The 23,022-nt window shown below is 45.4% G+C and overlaps 1 protein-coding gene across 2 annotated transcripts; it reads left to right on the top strand.

Moving 5' to 3' along the window:
• The first annotated feature begins 7,239 nt into the window (after positions 1–7,239).
• Positions 7,240–19,987, top strand: CALHM2 (calcium homeostasis modulator family member 2). Of its 2 annotated transcripts, XM_075612525.1 has the most exons (4): positions 7,254–7,339; positions 8,893–9,051; positions 12,592–13,187; positions 18,595–19,987. In XM_075612525.1, the coding sequence occupies exons 3-4, from the start codon at positions 12,645–12,647 to the stop codon at positions 19,009–19,011; spliced, it is 960 nt and encodes a 319-aa protein (XP_075468640.1). In that variant the 5' UTR covers positions 7,254–7,339; positions 8,893–9,051; positions 12,592–12,644; the 3' UTR covers positions 19,012–19,987. The 2 variants fall into 2 exon arrangements, with proteins under 2 accessions (XP_075468639.1, XP_075468640.1); XM_075612524.1 differs by lacking the exon at positions 8,893–9,051 and having other exon boundaries at positions 7,240–7,339.
• The last annotated feature ends 3,035 nt before the right edge of the window (positions 19,988–23,022 follow it).

The following is a 23,022-nucleotide window of genomic DNA, read 5'->3' as shown; positions in this document are numbered from 1 at the left end:
AAGAAGTGAATAAGCGACTCTAATAGCAGTTGCATTGCTTAAGCAATTCCAATGTGATAGATGATAGTACCAGTCTCCTTAACAAAGGGCCCAGATGTAGGCTGTACAGATACTTGCGCAACTTGCACGTCTGTCAGTTGGATGCCCCGTGTAGGGAGTAATTGGAAGCCAAGATGGTGTAGGTGTGTGTGTGTGTGTGTGTATGTGTCTGTTAACAATAAAGCATTGAATGTTTAAAAAAAAAAAATTCCCACATGGCGTAGGGGGATGTGTTGTGTCATGTGACCCTCCTCTGCAACACCACATAGAGCTAACAGCTGCAGAGAGGAGAGCAAAGAGAGGAGAGCACGTGGACACAGCCCTATGAAGTGAGGAGAGAGCTGACAGCTGCAACGGGGAGAGACATCTAGCTGCCGGTATCGCGCGGCAACATTTTAACGCGGTTCCGGTTATAACGCGGTCTCATTCTGTGGACCCCAAGGACCACGTTATAACGGGGTTCAGCTGTATATATTAAATCTTTTTAATTTTTTTTATTTACTGAAGTTGTTTTATTTTTCGACACATAGGGTAGGTATTACAGGGTCAAAGTAATTTTTTAAGGAACTCTACTATTCTTAAAAGGTTAAAAACATCTGGACTTCTATATACTTACTTTACTTACTTTCCACCTCTTCACCCATGGATGGGTATAGGCGACTTCCAACGGAAAACTTCACTTTCAAAAGATCCATGGAAGTTGTTTAGCTGGATATACCTAAGGGGACGCTAGGCCCAAGGGTCGACAGAGCCCATTTTGTTAGAAACCAGGGGCGCCGTATGAAGGCAGGGTTGTCAATTGATAATGAGAGGCTCTATATTCGCATCAATTATCCTTGCCCCCCAGACTTCTATATAAGCAGTTTACTATGTGCATGCTAGCACACATTTTCTGTGTGAACAAATGTAGTAGTGAATGACATTAACAGATCATAACATAGCAACCATTGCAGAAGGATAATTTATCAAACAGCCAACGAATTTCCCTGAGGGCAATACAAATACAGGTATCACGAACACCTGTGAGTACATGACTTGGGTATGTGACAAGGGTCAATTCATACTGCTTTCTAGCTGACTCGCTTTTCTCCTCGATGTGTTGCTCAAATGAGTAATATCTTCTCTCAATCAGTCACAAATATTACCTTAAACCGCTGTCACTACCATAAAATAGTACTAGGCCTTACCTGCGGGGTCTTTGGTATCTCTTAACTAAGTAAAAATAATTTAAACAACACACAGAACCCCAGCAAGCTCTTTTTGGGAACCCCTGAGCCCCCACAAAATATATGTGTATATAAGTGTCAAAAAGGAGCGCTATTAAGCATGGCAATTGTATACAACAAGCGACAGAGAAGCCCAATGCTACATCCAATATGAAAAAAATACACAGTAAAATATTTATATATTCTCTTGAAAAAGGGTAATTTAGTTTAACCCTTTGGCCAAAGCGTTGTAAGCCTGTGCGCCACGACAAGGCATGACCAGTTCATAGGTCCTAACACTACGTGCAAACTTCAACTAGAGCCCAAAACAGTACTTATTAAGTTTTAGATTTAATATACAAAAGTAGTATAGTGCTTAGTCACAGAAAAAAAGAATGTTACAAGAAACATACAGTATAATATATGCAGACAGTTTAATATAATGTCTGGGTAAAAACAGAAAACCTGTATGTTATCAACGCACAACATCAGTTTTCTCCCAAAAGTGGTCTTTGGAGCATGGAATATGATCATTCCCATGTTCTCTTGGCATAAAAACACACCTCTTGTTGAATTCTAAATTACAATCCTAAATGCATGTTTTTTATCCTAAAATTACCTGCATTGGAAACTGGATAAGCCCACCTTCTAGGCAGGTCCTTAACGCCCCCTCATCAATGGCTAATCACGTGTTTATGGCTTGGGAGAAAATATCATTTTTTGTTATTGAAAAATGCCTCAGAGCATAATATGTATTATAACTATCCCTGTAACTCCTAGAATATTCTGACCCATATCAATGTGTGTGGTTGATCAAAATGTGATGAGAAAAAAAGCTGTATGGTGCTCAAACAAGGATCAATAGCTTATATAAGCACACAATAGAGACAATAGATTTCCTCTGTTCAAGTCCTCGAAGTATCACACATGAATGTATAGACCAATTGTCAAATAATGACTACACCACTATGAATCGAATAGCTGGATGGAGTTTCACTTCTTGAGTTGTAAAAACTCCCACTGGCCAGTGTCCAGACATATGAGCATCGATGTGGACAATATAATATGGTGTGTAGGAGTAATATAACTCACATTTGTGTGGTCTTCTGTATGATGTTCCTCCACAGGTGTGTGCTTCCGTTTCTCCACGTAATCCAAACAGGCAGGCAAAGGAAAGTTGGAGCACCACTGCGAACAGTTGAAAAAAGAGACAGACTGCGAGAGAATGTGTCCCATGAATAAAAAATGTTTAATGGATCAAAGCATCAGCTACAAAAACAAGCCCACAGGCTCCCCACCAACGCGTTTCGAGCAACACGCTCTTTGTCAAGGTGCATAATGATCATCACTTACCAGGTATCTAATATATCTGCATTTTCCCGCCATCTGTCCCCCTCTGTCCACTGCCTGAATACGTCACGAATGACGCATCATGCGTGGCACGGAGAGGTGACGTCAGCGCGTCAATGCACGTTTGCAAAAAAACTTTATTAATAAACAAACTTTATTGATAAACAAACAAAACATAAATTCCCCCCCCCCCCAAAAAAAGACTACTTAATAACGAAACCCTGGGAGTGTAAAATGCATTTATCTCATCAAACACTAAAACACTAAAACAATAAATGAACACAACATGTATGATATATATTTTAAAAAAAAGGAAAAAAAGATATATACTAAAAAACATATAAATAAGTTTTAGATTGAGAAGCATCTTGCATTGAACAATTAGACCCCATTGTTCTCAAATTAGGAAAAGGATATAAAAATGATATAAAAATGAATTTGGACAGATGATATAGTATACCAAAATCACTCATTCCAATAGATAACATAGGGTCAAAATCGTTCAGATCATGTCAGAGAAATCGAGAATGAAATAATAGATGTGACCATAAAAAGTTATTAAATAATATAATTTCATAACCATATAGTTAATTTTTCAATACTATTTATATAGGTTATATAAAAAATAATAAGAATAGTATTGAAAATCCATAATACCTATCACTGAGAGAGAAATACACTGACAAGAAAAACACTATCTATATGACTTGTACATACTTAATTTTCAAGACAGAAAATGAATAACATTTATTCTATTGTCCAATAAACAGTCAGTTTAATGCAAAAATGGGCTCAGATCCCAATCTGAGTTTAAACCATTTGGTATTCTGGTGTTTAAAGTGAATATCCAGTAAAGTTCCCTTTTGTCTAATAATTCCATTCTATTACCTCCTCTTATAGGTTTTGGGACATGTTCTATTCCTCTATAACTAACCAACATTTCACTAATTGTAAATTCAGAAATATTAATAAACTTAGTTATAGAGGAATAGAACATGTCCCAAAACCTATTAGAGGAGGTAATAGAATTATAAATCCATAATAATATACAATTTATAACTGTGCACTCACACAACAAAGGATAAAAAGGTATATTCGCCTGTTAGAAACTCTCTAGCCTCTCTCCTCCTGCATTCACCATCAACTGGATTCCAAATGCTGTGGGACTGTCTTTCCCGGGTAAGCGCTGGACTTTCTGTTGGTCTCTGAGTTGAGGCTCGCCACCGCTTGTAGCCTGCTACACTCCTACGCGTCCCTGATGAAACCACTGAAGTGGGAAATGAGTAGGAGTGTAGCTGGCACAGGCTGTGGCCACTCTCTTCAGTCACCTCCCACCTGCAGTCAGAAACAGACAAGTGAGACATATCTGGGAAGCTGGAGCATTGCAGAGGATATACCACTTCCGGGTCAAGTGATGTCCAATCCGCGGGGAACCGGGAGGACACCGCAACACTGAGGACGCTGGTCGGCAGAGAGGAGCAGTCGCGGAGCAGAGCTGCGACTGCTGCTAAAAAGCAGGGGTCTGCAGCCTACAAGCGGTGCAGTGCCTCATCTCAGAGACCAACAGAAAGTCCAGCGCTTACCCGGGAAAGACAGTCCCACGGCATTTGGCATCCAGCTGATGGTGAATGCAGGAGGAGAGAGACTAGAAAGTTTCCAACAGGCGAATATACCTGTAGCCAGGTTCCCCAGACTCACCCTATTTCTATGTATGGGGAGGGTTGCAGCGAGTGCAGGGAACGCTTTGGCGTACCGGAGGCTCCGCAGTTATCCAAGCGCGATCAGGGCGCCGCCATGTTGAAGGCTCGCGCAGGAGCGGCAGGCCGTGGAGGTGGCAAGGGAGCGAAGGTTGCGCATGCGCGGCCTAAGGTTGCAAAGCCCGCGAATGAGGAGTGGCTCCTATAGGCTGGGAGCGTACGGGACTACGAGTCCCAGCAGGCACAGCGAGACCAGGTGACGCCAGGGAGCCTATAGGGCAGCCAGGATTTCGGGAGGTGGTGTTTACAAGGTTGCGCAGGGGAGCACGCCGGCAGAGCCGAGCGGGAGGAGGAAGGAGAAGGAGCTCTATGTGTGGGGAGGCCAACAGCCCCAGCACTAGGCCATATACCCCGGCCCAGTTAGGCCCTGAGTCCCCGTAGAGTGGAGCAGAAGTAGGGACCGGTCCATAGATAGGTTACAGTTCCCTTAGTGCCACTGGAGAAATATCACAGAGACATTGTATCACCAAGCGGGAGGTCTGGGCTCAGACTTCAACAGCAGCAGCAGCCGACCGGGTGGGATCGCCATGGAAGGTAGTTCTGACAAGCATCCGCCGTCTGATCCTTTGTGAAGTTCCTTGGCGGGCCCGGGCGCTGGAGCGCCCGGCAGGTAATATCATCAAGTGCACCAACTATACCATATATCTATATCAGGACATAGTGGCTGCGCAGTCACACACACATATCTCACATGAGGGTGGGGGAACACTGAGTGTGGGTACTGGACACGGGGTGGGAGCGCCCGGTGAAGGGGGTAGCGTCCTGCGAGACGCAGTAGTTAGTGTCTCCTCTAGGGGGGGACACCTGTTGATATATATGCATACTCGTGGTTGCGCTAGTAAAGTCATTGGTTATTTTACCTGCTGTGTGTGTGGAGTGATAGATATATATATGTATAATTGTCCTGCGAGGAACCACTCCCCCCCTGGTACGAGCCATCGCAGGTGGAGGTGCTGCACCAAGTAAGAGGTTATCCATATTCCTACATGTGCCCCAGGCTCTCCGTGGCAGAGGCTCAGGCCCTGCGAGCCAACAGGTTACACAGCATTGGTAGCGGACTGTATTCACTAGGAAACAGGGCTACATACCTTTTTATCTTTTGTTGTGTGCGTGCACAGTTATCAATTGTATATTATTATTTTCATTGCATTTTCTAAAAGTATTTTACATGGTTTGCGCCTCCTATTCTTTCTTTTTTTGAGGTAACAACCATAAAAAATAGAATTTATTAAGCTCCCATGGACAGCTTACAGGTAAAAAGCAACACCTACGCATTTTGCCCTCCTGCCTTTATCAGCACCTTGATAAAGCGCAGGGGCGCGAAACGTGTAGGTGTTGCTTTTTACCTGTAAGCTGTCCATGGGAGCTTAATAAATTCTATTTTTTATGGGAGTGACCCTTAGTTTTTGTCCTGCTGTAGCTGTGTTCGTTTCATACAGACTTCACTTCTATACTATTTCTCAACGGATTTGCTCACTTTAAGGATTTGACATATCTTGAGAGGGCTTCTAAAAAGGTAACAGGCAGTAAGTAGCCTTTATGATTGTTACCCTAACTCATACACTGTTCCTACATATATGCTGAGGGCCGGGGAGTTTAAAATATTGCACCACATGCTGTGGTGGGTCCCACTAGGCACTTCATCCTCCCAGTCACATTATTACAGAACTGGATATATGATTCACTGAAGGCATATGTGTTTTTAGACTTGGAAGGACTTTCCTGAGTTCATATTATAACTGAGCACCATATTACCTTTGGATTGGACTATTATTTGATTTAACCTACCTTAGTCAGTCGCTGTCACATTGTCACATATATTGAAAGAGCACCCGGTTATTTTCACGTTTTGCCTACATTTAAGCAACAGCCCTCCCTTTTTATTCTCTCACAATAGGAACTGGGACCTCTGGAGCTAATCACTGATATTCTAAACTCCAGCTCCCAATACACTTTTCCTTTTAATGTGCCAGTAAAAGTCAAGGAAAAAATAAAAATGGCTGTCGGGGTCATCCAGTAGAAAGCCCTGAAGACCTGAAGACACTGCAGATTCCTATCGCAGAAGAGAGTCTGACACTGGAGCTTATTGGACTGACAGATATTTGAGTGACAGAGGAACACCCCACAAAGTCAATGTTTCTGAAATTCAAAATATTGCAGCATTTGTGACACGTTCTTAATACTTTTGTGTTGAAAGGAAAGCAATTTGTACAATGTATATTGTAAGCTCTCACGAGAATATAAGGTGAGTATCTGTCATCTAAATTTAGCATAGGTTGAACATGATGGACATATGTCTTTTTTTGAACCTCATCTACTATGTAACTATGTAACTACTAATATGTAACTATGTACCTATGTAACTACTACTATGTAACCATGTAACTCTAACTACTCCTATGTGACTATTTAACTATCTAACTCTGTAACTATGTAACTACTACTATGTAACCATGTAACTATTACTCTGTAACTCTAACTACTCCTATGTGACTATGCAACTACTATCTATGTAACTACTATTATGTAACTATGTAACTACTACTCTGTAACTACCTCTATGTGACTATGTAACTACTATCTAACTATGTAACTCTGTAATTACTACTATGTAACTATGTAACTACTACTCTGTAACTACCCCTATGTGACAATGTAACTACTACTATGAAACTATGAGCAGAGACCTCAGTACTTATTGTATTGGTGTGCATTAATTTGCTTACATATTTTGTCACTCTGTTTATATTACTGCTGTTCCCTCCTTGTACCACACTGCAGAATAATAATAATAACACCAAATTCTGTTGTTGAACTTGAGAGAGCCCCCCTTCTTAGCATGGATTGTATGTCATATCCTATGCACACGCCTCCCTGGCTGCAGAGCTGCAGACCTCGCCTACACCAGCAGCCCCTTCCAGAGATCTCCCATCCAGGAGGCAAGAGATTGCAGCAGAAGGGGATGGTGTGTGCAGGCACAACTGGCAAGTAAGTTGTTTTTAGACACGAGAAACAATCCCAAATTCTGTAGTATATATGCTAAGAAGAGGACTTCAATGCTGTCTCTAACTTTGCAAAGGAAGAAAGAATGCACTCTTCTTGTCTCAAATGCTGGGGTTGTCTTGCTAAAGTCTTGTGAAAGTTAAGTGGAAAATGTGTGTGTGCTTTTAGGGAAATGGGGCACTGATCAAAGTTTCCTTTCCGTTTTCCACACAGCTGAAACCAGTTGTTTTTTAATTTATTTTTTTGCAGTAGTAAGGCTGCCTTGTTTCTTTACTTTGGTTGTGTGACTTTTTTTTTCCTTTTCTTTTTACGTATAATAGTAAAGAATAATTCAGATGTTCATACAGAGGAGATGGGAAAAGATAGACAAACTTGGCCTGTACTAACTAGGAATGGACGTATGGGATATATTAAGTGGCAAGCTGCTTATTCATTGCTACAGTTTCAGGGATCATTATGTTGGCCCTAAATACTAATTAGAATAACCACGTATTCATTTAAAAGTTGTTTAATTCTCTGTTTAGCTTTTGGATCAATTGATCTCGCCTTAAAGACACAGTTCCACATAGCGGGCCAAAAGAACAAAATCTTAGATTCAAACACCCTTAAAAAGTAACTGTCTTATTTGTATTTTGTTCAAATTAATATGAATTGCACCATAATTGCAAGTCGATAAAGCTTTATCTGGTGCTCTGAGTGCTGCCAAACAGTCTTATCATCTAAAACCATAAAATACAGATGATAAAACCCACCCAATATTTTTGCTTACCATTTAGAATAAAATTAGACGTAAATATGGTTTGGTTAATAAACGGTGCCAATCAGCATTACACATTCCATCGCATTTGTGCACTTTTTGCCCCAGGATAGCCTGTCCCCACAAATTGTGTGCAATATATGCTGTCATTATTACCTGTCCCTTATAGAAGACAAAACATGGCAGGATAACCGAAAGAGATCAGGCGGGAGAATCTCTCCCCAGAGGTGCGATTAATACAGTGAAATAGGTGGAAGGAAACTTAATAAAATCTTCAGAGAGAGTGTGTGTGTGTGTGTGTGTGTGTGTGTGTGTGTGTGTGTGTGTGTGTGTGTGTGTGTGTGTGTGTGTGTGTCACACACACACTCCCCTTATTCCTTTTCTAGAGTGTAAGCTCTCATGCCCCAGGCCCTCATTACCTTCTGTATCTGTTTGCTCTTGTCTGTCCTTACTTGTGTCTTCAGTTTATGTAATTAATGTGACTCTGTGCCGCGCTGTACTGCGCTGCGGAATATGTTGGCGCTTTACAAATAAAGGGTATTAATAATATATACTTGGCATAAATTGCAAGGCAACAAATCTGAAAAAGAAAGATGTTAATTACTGTTGGTGATATGTGAATGAAAGTGCAATACAGCAATATATAACTGCTCCAAAATGATTGTGCTGTAACTTTCTGGGCAAATGTACATTACAACTTCTTTAATCGTATGCACATCTACAAAACGTATCGTTCTTCTTTTGTATTCAGCACATTTTCTCTCTCTCGGTATCTGTGCAGTGTGCCCCGTGCAGGCAGGTTTGTGCATGTTTTGGAATGGGAGAGGTATGCATGTAAAGACACACGGGGCGACATGTTCTGATGGTTGGGGTATATCATTGAACATTTTGTTGCAAAACAAAGCATGAAATGAAGAATGAGCTTCTTGAACGGGAAACTGTAAGTATCTGTTCATGTACAGGACATGCCCCCTCCCCTCCCTTGGAATTACCATGCTGCATTATAATGCAATAATAAATATGTATGTATGTCTTTATATAGCGCCATTAATGTACATCACGCTTCACAGTAGTAATACACGTGACAATCATATAAATAACAGATCGTGTGAATAAGTGCTTCAGACATAAAAGTAACATTTAGGAAGAAGAGTCCCTGCTCCGTAGAGCTTACAATCTACTTGGTAGATAGGAAGAACAGTAGGAGGGCGTTCTGGTAAGTGCGTCTGCAGGGGGCAAGATTTATGTGTTTAGTATTAGCCACAGTGCTATGACTACATAGCAACTCACTAAGGCTTCTTCTGTTGTAGAGCAGAATCCAGATTCCTCCCATAATTACATTTGACTTACAGGATCAACTTTAATGACTTTATGTTTTTCCGAAACAACTGTGAAGAAAACGGTTTTGGGTGCAGCACTCTTGTTAATAGCGGAATAGAGCTCAATGGGGTTTGCAGCATGCGTAAAACAGCAATAGGTGATGCTTGTCCAGGGGTACCGACCAGCGTGACGTTCTAGGTCTTACTCGTGGTTCTATGTTCCTGTTATTTCTGGGAGTAGGATAAGTCAGAACCAGAACTTTGCTGTGACACACAAATACAGGGCTGAATGTCAACTGAAGGTCTCCTGGTTGTATTATGGCGCACTATAGCAAGGGAGCTGTCCTCCAGCCCCCCTCCCAAAAGGTCAGGTTTTCAGGATATCCCAGCTTCAGCACAGGCGACTCAATCAGAGGCTCAGGAAAAGACTGAGCCTCTGATTTAGCCACCTGTGCTGACGCAGGGACTGATTGAGCCACCTGTGCTGAAGCTGGGAAATCCTGAAAACCTGACCTGTTGGAGGGCTTGAGCACTGGAGTTGAGCCCCCTGCACTATAGGATTGCTACTTTAATCAATGTGGCAGACCTGGAAAGACTATATATTGTACAGCGGTTTTTATCTTTCATTCTTTACTGAAATATAACATTGAAGAGAGATGGCGTTGCACAGTCGGAAGTAATACACCGACGGCTGGTAATTAAGCTCTATGAAAAATGTATTGGCTCATGTAGCATGGGATAAAACACACTGTAATGCGTTTCACGCCCGATCGCGCTTTATCAAAGATCTACTTTCTACGATTGGACGTGAAACGCGTTAGTGTGTTTTAACCCTGTGCCACATGAGCCAATACATTTTTCATAGAGCTTACTTACCAGCCGTCGGTGTATTACTTCCGACTGTGCGACGCCATTTTTCTCTCTTCAATCTTGTACCGACACTGGCTAGTGCACGTTGATCATGGCACAGCAATGAATCCCGTGAGTACCCCATCTTTGTTTCTGCTGACATTCTGTGGCGGTGTCTTCCAACTGAGAGATGATGCCGGCATACAGTATGACCGGTGACTTAGTGGTCTCACTGCATTCATTCAATCCCCTACATACATGAATCCCATTGCTGTTTGAAGCTCGTCTGAATACATGGGACTTATACTTTTCATCGGATTTTCGTGCCCCGACACTTCCTGGCCTTAGATTAAGGTAATACTTGGAACATTGTGCAAGTGTGTTTCAAAAGGCACAGCATGAAGGTTTCCTGAAGCGCTGTCCTGTTTGTTCTTACTAACTACATCTCTTTACTGAAATGTTATTTTCCAATATGTCCAGGGATACAATACAGAGAGTTCAGTTTTGGAGAATTGTACCTTTTCATTGCACAGATATGATGTTGCGGTACATAACGTTGCATGTATAAATGAGAATATTTGCATATTTAAATGTAACTTATTTCCCAGGCATTCTATCTCCACACATGCAGTACAATGGTCTATATTTGGAGGTATATAAGTCAATGGGCCCTCTACAAAATTGATCTGTCTTTTTTTTTCTTCCCCCTTTCCCCCTCCCCCTCCACCCCCCTCTGGAAAAACAAATCGCGACACATTTTGCACACACAGTTGGGACACTTTACTAACCTAAAAACTCCCCTTCTGCCACCATATCTTTTAATAATTCATATTTCTTTCTCACCATTCAACTGGCTTCATCTATAGCTACAGACCTTCCTGGCGTGCATTGTAGCCAGAGATCAAAAGGAAGCGGTGAGACAGGGGAAAGACGGAGGAAATAGCTTGGTCAGAAAAAAGTATAAATAGATAAACTCTATGGTATTGCTATGCAACTCATATTCCAAATGGGATGTTTAAAAATAAAATGACAAAATTATTCCCCCCCCCCAATATTTTGTTAAATGCAGACAGTTATACCAAGGGCTCAATAAATCCACTTTCCCAGGAATAGTGGAAAATGGGGGGTAGGGAGGGGGTGGGGGGAGGTGACTTGTGGTGTTGAAGGACTGCAGCTGCTACAGAGCCTCTTTGGAAAAAGAGCTGTCAATCTCTCTGTTTACTGAAATCGCTTCCCATAACGCTTTGCAAGGCATTGTGGGGCACGACTTCGGGAACCAGTGCAGTGATTGACAGACCCTCTGAAGATGTTCTTTTCGGTGTGAACTCCCGCATTGCTGGTAAGTAAAATATTTGACCTGTGTTCATAGCATCTAAACCAGGGGTGGCCAACTCCCAGTCCTCAAGGGCCACCAACAGGTCAAGTTTTTAGTCTATGACTGAGCCACTGATTGGGCCACCTGAGCTGAAGCAGGGATTTTCTGAAAACCTGTTAGTGCCCTTTGAGGACTGGAGTTGGCAACTCCTGATCTATACCATATATATTTACAGTAGCTTAGCTTGAAAGCACCTGTTAGTGTGAAGTATTGCACTTTTGCTCCTGTTTAATTGCACTTGTTCTCCCAGCTAACAGCTTTACTGACCTCTGCACAGCACTCAGTGGGCCGAATTAAACCTGTGAGCCACAAGTCCAGAAACCCTACACTGTGTCCTCCTAGAAGTGTGGTAACACGCAGAGAACCATTCATTCGGATAGAAATGAGTGTGCGGGAGTCGATGCATTATCTCGCTTCTCACAATATTAAATAAGGGGGTATGTTCTTTGCATGCACAAGGGGAAGAACATTTAATATGGCCTTGCAACGTGTTGTCAGACACTAGGCAAAACAAGCTGGTATTTTTATACTGATACTACTTTGTAACAAAACTTAGGCTGCGACCATGGTGACCGTGCGCTCGCGTCCGTGCACGTGACGTCACTCGCTTTTTAGCGCCAGGGTAGACGCGACGGGGAGGTGTGTAAGGGGGCATGGCCGTGACGTCACAGAGATGGTTCGTTCTCATTGGGCGAACCGCTCACGTGACCTGGCCATCGCGCAATAGAATCAAATTTAGCTGATTCCTCGCTCTGTCGCACGCGCGGTCTATGGCTGCAATCATTGCCTTTAGGCTTTGTGATCGCGCGTGCATGCCTCCACGCCATCTCCCCTGACAATGGCCGCAGACTTACACTTACTTTTTAACAATCTTCTGCAGAAAAAGTAATGATTCCACGTATTGCTGAAACAGTCATTTTTTGTTGTTGTTTTTCAGTGTGAAGACTTAACATTCCTTCAGTGGCTGGATCGTGACACCCAAGACACACAATGGCTTCCATCATATCAGAAAACTTGAAATTCTTCTCTCTGTTCTTTAAGAGCAGAGATGTTATGATATTTAATGGACTTATTGCTCTGGGTACAGTGGGCAGTCAGGAGCTGTTCTCTGTGGTGGCTTTTCACTGTCCTTGTTCTCCAGGGAGGAACTACATGTATGGACTGGCTGCCATCGGAGTCCCGGCACTGGTCTTGTTTCTTGTTGGGATAATGTTAAATAACCACACGTGGAATGTGGTGGCGGAGTGCCGGAAACGGGCGCTAAAGAACTGCTCGACGCCAGCTACTTTCTTGTTGTTTGGATCCATTGCAGGGAGAGCAGCGGTGGCCCCCGTCACTTGGTCGGTGATTTCTTTGCTCCGTGGAGAAGCCTATGTGTGTGCCAGGAGTGAATTCCTAAATCCCATCGCTTTTCATAACTTCCCTCTTGAATACGGACCTGACACTATGGCTAGATTCTCCTGTAAAGATACGCCGGCCGAAGTTCTAGTCTACAAGGAAGAAGTGATACGAAGATTGAAATACGAATCTCAGGTGATCAGATTTTTTGTTTGGTAACTTCTGTTTGGTATTGGGTGAGCCCACCACATATTCAGAGCTGTGACAGGGGTAAATTGGAAGGATATCACAAACATTGGGGGGTGAAAATAAATTCACTACCCACTACCTATACCAGGGGCGCTCAACTCCAGCCTTCAAGCCCCCTCAACAAGTCAGGTTTTCAAGATATACCTGCTTCAGCAAAACAGAGAGATACTATCCTGTGCTTCCAAGAGTCGAGTCGGGCTCTGTGGAGCTCAATATGTAGAACAAATGTCAATGATAGAGACTTAAATCATATAAACATCCTCCGAATGAGGCACCTATACAGGACATACTCTGCATGGAGGGCAAATAAGCTATGCTTACCTCCTGCATTAGTTCTTGGGTCTCCGGTTCAGGCGGTCTTCTAGGTGGTTGCTAGCGGTCGTACTGAGACCCGCATTGGTGCAGCTTAAGTCCGTGAATGAAGATCCGTCTCTGAAAGCGCGTTTCCGGGTGAATGGATGGACACAGAGGAGTGGTAAATGTGGAGCACTGCAGATAATTCGGAGATAGGAGGCGCGGGAAACCTGACTTGATAAACAAAATATATATAGAAATTGGCTTTATTCAATCATAGACATGTTAAAAACAAAAAAATGTCCAATGCTGGAGCGCTCCCACACGTTTAGCATCACTAGGGTGCTTTCCCTCGCTTTCTCCTTGAGAAAGCCCCCAAATGGCGTGAGCCGCCTGTGAGCTCCAGCTTTAGTCATTATTCTGTTTATAACATGTCTATGATTCAATAAAGGCAATTTTATATATATAATTTTTTTTTTTTTATCAAGTCGGGTTTCCCGTTCCTCCTTTATTCTGAATTGTCTGCAGTGCTCTGCATTTTTCACCACCTGTGCTGAAGCTGGGATATGCAATCAGAGGCTCAGTCAATGACTGACCCTCTGATTGAGCCACTTGTGCTGAAGCAGGGAAATCCTGAAAACCTGACTGGGGGGGGGGGAGGCTTGAGGACTGGAGTTGAGCCCCCTGACCTGCAGTTACTGGTATCCTACACTACAATTTCATAAGCTGATATAAGAAGGTTTGGGATTCTGGGAAATTGGATTTCCATGGTATCAGGTTTAGCAGTGGGAGCAAATGTTAGAATCAAGTGCAACTTTAATCAAGTTACAGGATTAATAAATAGAGTAAGTGAATGTTTAGGGTAAAGTTAATTAATTATTCACTGGGCATTTACTAATCGTGTCATTATCTTTGTAACACTCACTGGATGTTACAATATTTTCTTAGCAGAACATCTCTTTAGAAAGGTGCAGGGTGCTAATATATATATAAAAAAAAATTAATAACACTACAATTTTCCTCACAGCACAATACATGGTACAGTGTAGATATGTAACAGAGTGTTTTGCAATGTTACGATGAAATCAGTGATTCATTTTACTGGCACTTACTCTACTAAGCTAACAAACTTCTCTTGCTTTTTTGACATTCTGTCAATGTTACCCATTTGGTAAGGCCATGACCTTTTGCAAGGTTGCTGACCATAGAATGGATGGTGCCACTAACATGTAGATTAGTACAAGGTGAACAGGGATTTCGTTGGGGGAATTAAATGTTTTACCAGGAAGTAATCCATTGAGAGTTACCTCTCGTTTTCAAGTGTGTCCTGGGCACAGAGTTATGATAACAATACATGGTTACATTAAATGAACAGGCTTATCTTATACTATATTAGTGAAAGCACTGTATGTTTGCCTGCCTGGATGTCCGGTGTCCCTAGGGGAAATCTCATTGGTCCCTTGGGTCGCCCGCCCCCGCACACCTCTCATTGGCCTGAGGCGGAGTGACGGCCCACACACACACACACACACAACACAGCAGCTCTATACACACACACACACACACACACACAACACAGCAGCTCTATACACACACACAACACAGCAGCTCTACACACACACACACAACACAGCAGCTCTATACACACACACACACACACAACACAGCAGCTCTACACACGCACACACACACACAACACAGCAGCTCTATACACACACACACACACAACACAGCAGCTCTATACACACACACACACACACACACACACAACACAGCAGCTCTATACACACACACACACACAAAACACAGCAGCTCTACACACACACACACACACAACACAGCAGCTCTACACACACACACAACACAGCAGCTCTATACACACACACACACACACACACACAACACAGCAGCTCTATACACACACACACACACACAACACAGCAGCTCTATACACACACACACACACACACACAACACAGCAGCTCTATACACACACACACACACACACACAACACAGCAGCTCTATACACACACACACACACACACACAACACAGCAGCTCTACACACACACACAACACAGCAGCTCTATACACACACACACACACACACACACACACAACACAGCAGCTCTATACACACACACACACACACAACACAGCAGCTCTATACACACACACACACACAACACAGCAGCTCTATATACACACACACACACACAACACAGCAGCTCTATACACACACACACACACACACACAACACAGCAGCTCTATACACACACACACACACACAACACAGCAGCTCTATACACACACACCCACACACACAACACAGCAGCTCTATACACACACACACACACACACACACACAACACAGCAGCTCTATACACACACACACACACACACAACACAGCAGCTCTATACACACACACACACACAACACAGCAGCTCTATACACACACACACACACACACACAACACAGCAGCTCTATACACACACACACACACACACACCCTCTGTCCGACCCCCTCCCCCCCCCCCCCCCTCACGTGCGCCGTCCTGCACTGGCTCCGGACGGGAAGCGCGGCCCTCCTACCCCAGCCGCTCCCTTACCTCCCCGGCGCTACCACCCGCTCAGGTAAGTCACTGTGCGTCCCGCCTCAGCCTCAGGCCCACTGCGCGTCCCGCCTCAGCCTCAGGCCCACTGCTCATGCTGCCTCAGCCTCAGGCCCACTGCGCGTCCCGCCTCAGCCTCAGGCCCACACACACAGGGCGCTTCCTACCGCCGCTCAGCCAGACGCCACATCGAGCGGGCGCCGGGGGGGGGGGGAGCGCGAGTCTTAGGCCCACACAGGGCGCTTCCTGCAGCCGCCTGCACGCCTCACTCAGCAGGACGGCACATCGGGGGACCAAGCGGGCGCCGGGGGGGGGGGAGCGCGAGTCACAGGGAATGGGGGAGGGGGGGAGTCACGGGGAACGGGGGGGGGTGGAGTCACGGGGAACGGGGGGGGGGGGAGTCACGGGGAACGGGAGGGGCCACCAGCCGAACCAGCAGGGGGACGGACGCACGGAGGAGGGGGGGAAATGCCCATACATAAATTATGACAATACATATGCCCACTGCTCTCCACCCCCCCCACTCCCCTTTCCCCCCCCCCGCTCCCCTTTCCCCCCCCCCGCTCCCCTTTCTCCCCCCCCCCCGCTCCCCTTTCTCCCCCCCCGCTCCCCTTTCTCCCCCCCCCCCGCTCCCCTTTCTCCCCCCCCCGCTCCCCTTTCTCCCCCCCCCCGCTCCCCTTTCTCCCCCCCCCCGCTCCCCTTTCTCCCCCCCCTCCCCTTTCTCCCCCCCCTCCCCTTTCTCCCCCCCCCCCTTTCTCCCCCCCCCCCCCTTTCTCCCCCCCCCCTCCCCTTTCTCCCCCCCGCTCCCCTCTCTCCCCCCCGCTCCCCTCTCTCCCCCCCGCTCCCCTCTCTCCCCCCCCGCTCCCCTCTCTCCCCCCCCGCTCCCCTCTCTCCCCCCCCGCTCCCCTCTCTCCCCCCCCGCTCCCCTCTCTCCCCCCCCGCTCCCCTCTCTCCCCCCCGCTCCCCTCTCTCCCCCCCCCCGCTCCCCTCTCTCCCCCCCCGCTCCCCTTTCTCCCCCCCGCTCCCCTTTCTCCCCCCGCTCCCCTTTCTCCCCCCCCCCGCTCCCCTTTCTCCCCCCCCCCGCTCCCCTTTCTCCCCCCCCCCGCTCCCCTTTCTCCCCCCCCCCCGCTCCCCTTTCTCCCCCCCCCGCTCCCCTTTCTCCCCCCCCGCTCCCCTTTCTCCCCCCCCCGCTCCCCTTTCTCCCCCCCCGCTCCCCTTTCTCCCCCCCCCGCTCCCCTTTCTCCCCCCCCCCGCTCCCCTTTCTCCCCCCCCCGCTCCCCTTTCTCCCCCCCCCGCTCCCCTTTCTCCCCCCCCCGCTCCCCTTTCTCCCCCCCCCGCTCCCCTTTCTCCCCCCCCCGCTCCCCTTTCTCCCCCCCCCGCTCCCCTTTCTCCCCCCCCGCTCCCCTTTCTCCCCCCCGCTCCCCTTTCTCCCCCCCCGCTCCCCTTTCTCCCCCCCCGCTCCCCTTTCTCCCCCCCCGCTCCCCTTTCTCCCCACTCCCCTTTCTCCCCACTCCCCTTTCTCCCCCCCCCGCTCCCCTTTCTCCCCCCCCTCTCCCCTTTCTCCCTCCCCCCGCTCCCCTTTCTCCCCCCCGCTCCCCTTTTAAGGAGGTATGAAACTTGGACGTGGTTTAGTAATATCTCATATGTAAATATTGCAGACGTTTTTGCACAAAACCCTGAAAAAGAGCACGTAGAATCTTTCTTTGGTTAAGCGAAATTAAGGAGCTCAATTTACAAAAGGCCACAGGTGTCTTAATTTGGAGAGCACACGTATATGTAGTATGTGCACTCCCTCCGCTGTACAGAACAGTGTGCCGGCAATGTCTTATTACCTGATTTCCACATAGTCCTGGCATTTCCAGACAGGTCCAATGTAATGAGATTAAGCCGCTGAAACACCCTGTAATCTTGCTATTCCATCATGGCATAAATATGTTTTGCACATAATACAACCGTACAACATTTTGGGAAAGATCTTCCCTCTATCAGTCACTTCGATCCCTCCTTGCGGAATTGTGTCTGCAAAGGTCTCCGATATCATCACCATGTACGGTCAGTTTCATTTTGCCAGGTTACGACAGATCCAATGTGATCATTCTTCCTGTAATTATACAGGTTTCTAAGAATTTTAACCCAGGGAGTGTTAGGACCTGCTGCGGTCATGCCTTGTAAGTGGCAGCAGGCTTACGATGCTTTGGCCAATGGGTTCAACTAAATGACCCTTATTTCAAGAGAATATATAGGTATTGCACTGTGTATTTTTGTCACAGTGGATGTAGCTTTGGGAATCTTCGTCTGTTTTTTGTTGTATGCATTTAGCCACGCCCTCTAGCACTCCTTTTGACACTTATATAGATATATTTTATGTGGTCATGGAAGGGGTTTCTCAGAGCTTGTTGGGTATCGTGTGTGTTCACCCTTTTTGTTATCTGATTCTCTTACAGTTTCTCGGCTGGATATTGATTGCAGTAGTTGCCTCGACCATATTTTTGCTCAAGTGCATGCATCGTTGCTGTTCACCCTTAAGTTACCATCAGGAGGCATATTGGGCTCAGTACCGTTCCTGCGAAAACCAACTCTTCCACCGCACAGCTGAAGTTCATGCAAACATCCTCGCCGCCAGCAACGTTAAGGAGTTTTTTGGCTTTGTGGCTTTGGACAAAGAGGAAAAGGAGCTAGTCAACGAATACCGAGTGGAGGATGCCCAATCAACCCCTCAATGGAATGAAATAACAGGTGTTTACCTGTATAGGGAAAACAAAGGGTTACCTCTATATAGTCGCCTTCATAAATGGGCTAAAAAAGTGATAGGAAATGGTACTGACCCTGCAAGTAGGGAAATGGCCCTGCTTGCTGTTTAGGACAAACCCAGTAAGGACATGGCATTTCAGTGGAACGCTTGACCATGGGTGTAGCGGGGAAAACCACAGTTGATTGTTAATAGACTATAATCCACTGACTTTTTTTTTTTAATAACGAATGAAAGGTGCATTAATGTCACATCATTTTGGAGAAGGGGAAAATGCTAAAGTTGAGCAGTTTAAAGAAAATATCAAAATCAACCATGCAGAGACTTCTGCGGAACTGAGAGCACGAAACTGTCCCAGAGCTGCAAAACGGGGTTGAAATTGCCGCTTTGAAGCAGTCAGCTGCAAAAAAGGGCTATTAAATTGGGAGGAATATTCCCTGCTGCATTGTTGCCTTCCTGCCAATGATTATAGACTGGATGGCAGTACTTAGAATATTCTCTTCATAGAAGACCCTTTTACTTTGCCAACATGTTGCTTTGTTATATCATTTTATTTAAATGTCTCAGATCTGTAACCACATGGGGCTGTGCCAGATGGAGAATGGACACCCGAGATCAAACTGTTTTGTAACTTAGATTAGACATTATCTGAGCATTTCTTAGGCAGGGTATCAAGTTTTACTGGTTATTCTACGTCTAGATTTACACATTTCTGAAACCTTGAAAAAAACGACCGTGTCTCCCTATACTTACAGTGCAAATCTTCCCTTGCGTCAGGAATGTAAGATAATCTTGAATAAGTCCAACAGGGTTGTATATTTGACGAAGCTTATTTACCTCAAAATGTATAAAACATCCTTTTTAATTAATTGAAAGCAAACGACAAATGCAAAGATTATACTAAAGGAGTTTTTGTAAAGAAAAGTATTCAACATTAGGCATCCAGAAAGCATTTAATTATGTACAACAGCTAATCATGAATCTCAACGAAACCTCAGGAACTGAATGTGTCCTTAGTCCTGACTTTTTTTAAACTTTTGTACAAGTGCATGTAAATTATTATTTTCCAATTAAATCAAGTGTGTGTTTTTTTGTTTAGTTTGTTCCAAAACTGGGTTGTAACTGTCCCTCTGAATCAGTCAGATAAATATCCTGGTGGGTCCTAGGTGAGGCTTCCATTTGGGGGGTCCCCAATACACCTCATGAGGCGGACAGAAAGAGGGGCACGTTCAGAGACAGACAGATACAGGCTCTTCTTCTTGTCTCATTTATGCATTTTGGGCCCCCTGTAGACCTTAAGCGGGTGTCTAATTGGCGTGTCCATTATTCCGGTCCTGTCGGATATAATTGTGGTGTCCTGTAATGGTCTGTAATAATGTAAGCCTTCAGTGCCAGAGAACTTGCACTTCCTCGCTCTGCACTGGCAGCTCAGGGTTACATTCATAACACGTGAGCAGGGAAATGTGGGATGGTGACTGTTTCCTGGGAGAATCTAAAGAGGGTACAAACTGCAGGTATATCTGTGTATAGTTTTAGTAAATAAAGCGCATGTTGGTCATTGTTTTTCTAGCGATGAGTTACATTTCTGTGCACCAGTTACACGGATTCTGACTTCTAGACCAAGGGGCTCAACTCCAGTACTCAAGACCCCCCCCCCCCCCCACCCCAACAGGTCAGGTTTTCAAGATCTCCCAGCTTCACCACAGGTAGCTCAATCAGTCCCTGCTCCAGCACAGGTGGCTCGGTCTTTGACTGAGCATCTGATTGAGCCACCTGTGCTGAAGCAGGGATATCCAGAAAACCTGATCTGCTGGGGGGAAAGGGGGCTTGAGGACTGGAGTTGAGCTCCCTTGTTCTAGACAGGGGGTGGGCAATCTTTCCCCCTGTGCTCTCCTACTGGCTCTCTCTCCCTCCCCACTCCTCATGCCCCCCCCTCCTTACCTTGGCTCCGGTGTTCTGACATCACATTGTCGCAGTGTCACGTGACCTTGCGGCGTCATTTGACGCCGCGATGCATCATCAGACGGCGTCAGCCATTTCACTGAGAAATCCCATTGAACAATGTGCTGCTTTTGTGTTTAGCATTTTTCAAGTTATATTCTTTGTACTTTTTTTCGCTCTAACCTCACATTAAATTGATTACTTTTGACATATCCGCTTTCACTTTTTCTTTCCACTCGTCAGTGAGTGTCGGGAACGCCCTCCCCCCCCCCCTTTGTTTCTCCTGATATTTTTGGGTGGAATTAGGGCCCCCCCCCCCGTTCCCCTGTGCACCCTGCATGGTCGCTCATTAAGTGCTTTTTTTTTTTTTTTAGTGCTGTCTCTATATTTTCTATATATAACAGACGTTCCATTCAACTTCCAGAGATTAGAACGCAGCATTCATAACATCATGTTATCTCCTCCTCAGCAGTGCACATGCAAAGTGCCCTCTCCTCCTCTGCCCTGAATTACCGAGAGGCCAAATGTGGAGGAGATAAGAGATTAATAATCTCGCAATCCCTGTGGATTTTTGTTGCGGGAAGGGCAATTACAGTGTTTTAAAGAAATCAACTGAATTAATAAGTTGTTTAAAATATTTTTTACTCGTGAGCTAAGTGGGACATTTAAAAACACAGCTCGGGTGCTTCCAGGAGGCAAAACACAATCAATGCATAGTAATAAACAAGCTGCATGGATGATACTGTACAAGCCTCTCGCCATTAAGTCCCATTAAGACATGGTTGGCCTTTGCATACGCACAAATTCCTATACTGTATGTCATCAGAACAAGAAATGCATGTTTGTAAAATAACCACCAAGGTTTCACCATGAAGTCGACACTGCCTGTTTGAAAAACGTTATCATGAACGGCGCTGATTAACGGGGAGTAAGAACATGAAGCGTAAACGGGTGGGAAATCCTAAAGGCAATGTGCTCGCATGAGAAAATGCGACACGAATTGGTGTTCCTAACTGTAATATAGAGCCGTGGGGCTGGGGACTAAATCCGTAAAGTCATCTCGTGAGTCACCGGCTGTGGGCATTTATAGCTAAAAATAACACTAAATGTAGAGAAAAAAGGAACGTTTGCAACAAGGGCTGAGAAACAGAATAAAACACATGCAGCTTAAAGGAACAGCCCTCCCCTGCTGCGGATAGTTGAACTGTAAATTCCCTGGAGCAAGATTACTGGGGAGCGGCTCAGTGAGTAATGACACTGACTCTGTAAAACAATTATATTCTGAAGCCAGGGTCACGTGTGATGTGTGAATGGCCCCCGATAGCATTAACTCAGCCCCCTTTCCAAATCACTCCAAGTCCTATAATATTTCCTTCACTTTATTGGAAAAGCAGCAGTAAATACAGGCTCTTGTGGATGGTGTGTAGTAGTGATTTGTAGTTAGAAACAGGTAGAAAGAGATGGCCTTGCCATAGGAGAGTAACAGAGATGGGTGCTGTACTCACTGTCTGCAGGGTGGAAAAGGAAGCAATGTGGGTAAAAGGAATAGTCTTGGGACAGACTATCTGTGAACAAAACAGGGGGAGGGCAGACTAGCCCATTCTGGTAAGGATCTCAGAGGCTGCAGTAGCAACTCACTGATTACATGCGCAGAGGCAAGAAATGCAAAATTGTTACATATCACACTGGCACAGTATGTGTGTGCAAACTCCATGCAGCTGAAATAAGAACTGACAGGCAGAAGCTGCAAAGGAAAGAGGGGGGTGAAACAGGGATGCGATTCTTGTTCCATGACAAATTACATAGCGTTTGAATCAGGGGAACCTGGTTCAATTCCCGGTGTCAATTCCTTGTGACCTTGGTGTGACGATAGTGAGGGTTTGGCCCGGGATTAACGGGGTTACTCCCCAAGGGCCCCCCTCTAACCTCGCCAGGGAGACAAGGGGTTAACTGGGCTGAGGTTCAGAAATGTGATTTAACCCTTGTTATAACATGAAAATGCTTATTCCCCTGTGTAAAATGTATTGTTGCTGGGTCAGTGTCTGCATAACCCACCCACTGGGACTTAAGGGGTTAATCTTATATGCAGTCCTGAATAAACAGTTACCTGAAAACTGGTAATTTGGTAACGGAGTAAGGCAGGACCCTGAGCCTTGGGGGTACAGCCTCCGGGTCACCCCCC

Source organism: Ascaphus truei, chromosome 8 (genome assembly GCF_040206685.1).
Source record: "Ascaphus truei isolate aAscTru1 chromosome 8, aAscTru1.hap1, whole genome shotgun sequence".
In the NCBI taxonomy this organism is placed as follows: Eukaryota; Metazoa; Chordata; class Amphibia; order Anura; family Ascaphidae; genus Ascaphus; species Ascaphus truei.
This window is presented reverse-complemented; position numbering and strand designations above follow the sequence as displayed.

Coding starts and splice junctions, on each gene's coding strand:
- CALHM2 (XM_075612524.1), top strand. CDS start 12,645: ATGGCTTCCATCATATCAGAAAACTTGAAATTCTTCTCTCTGTTCTTT. Junction 13,188..18,594: donor GATTGAAATACGAATCTCAG/GTGATCAGATTT, acceptor ATTCTCTTACAG/TTTCTCGGCTGGATATTGAT.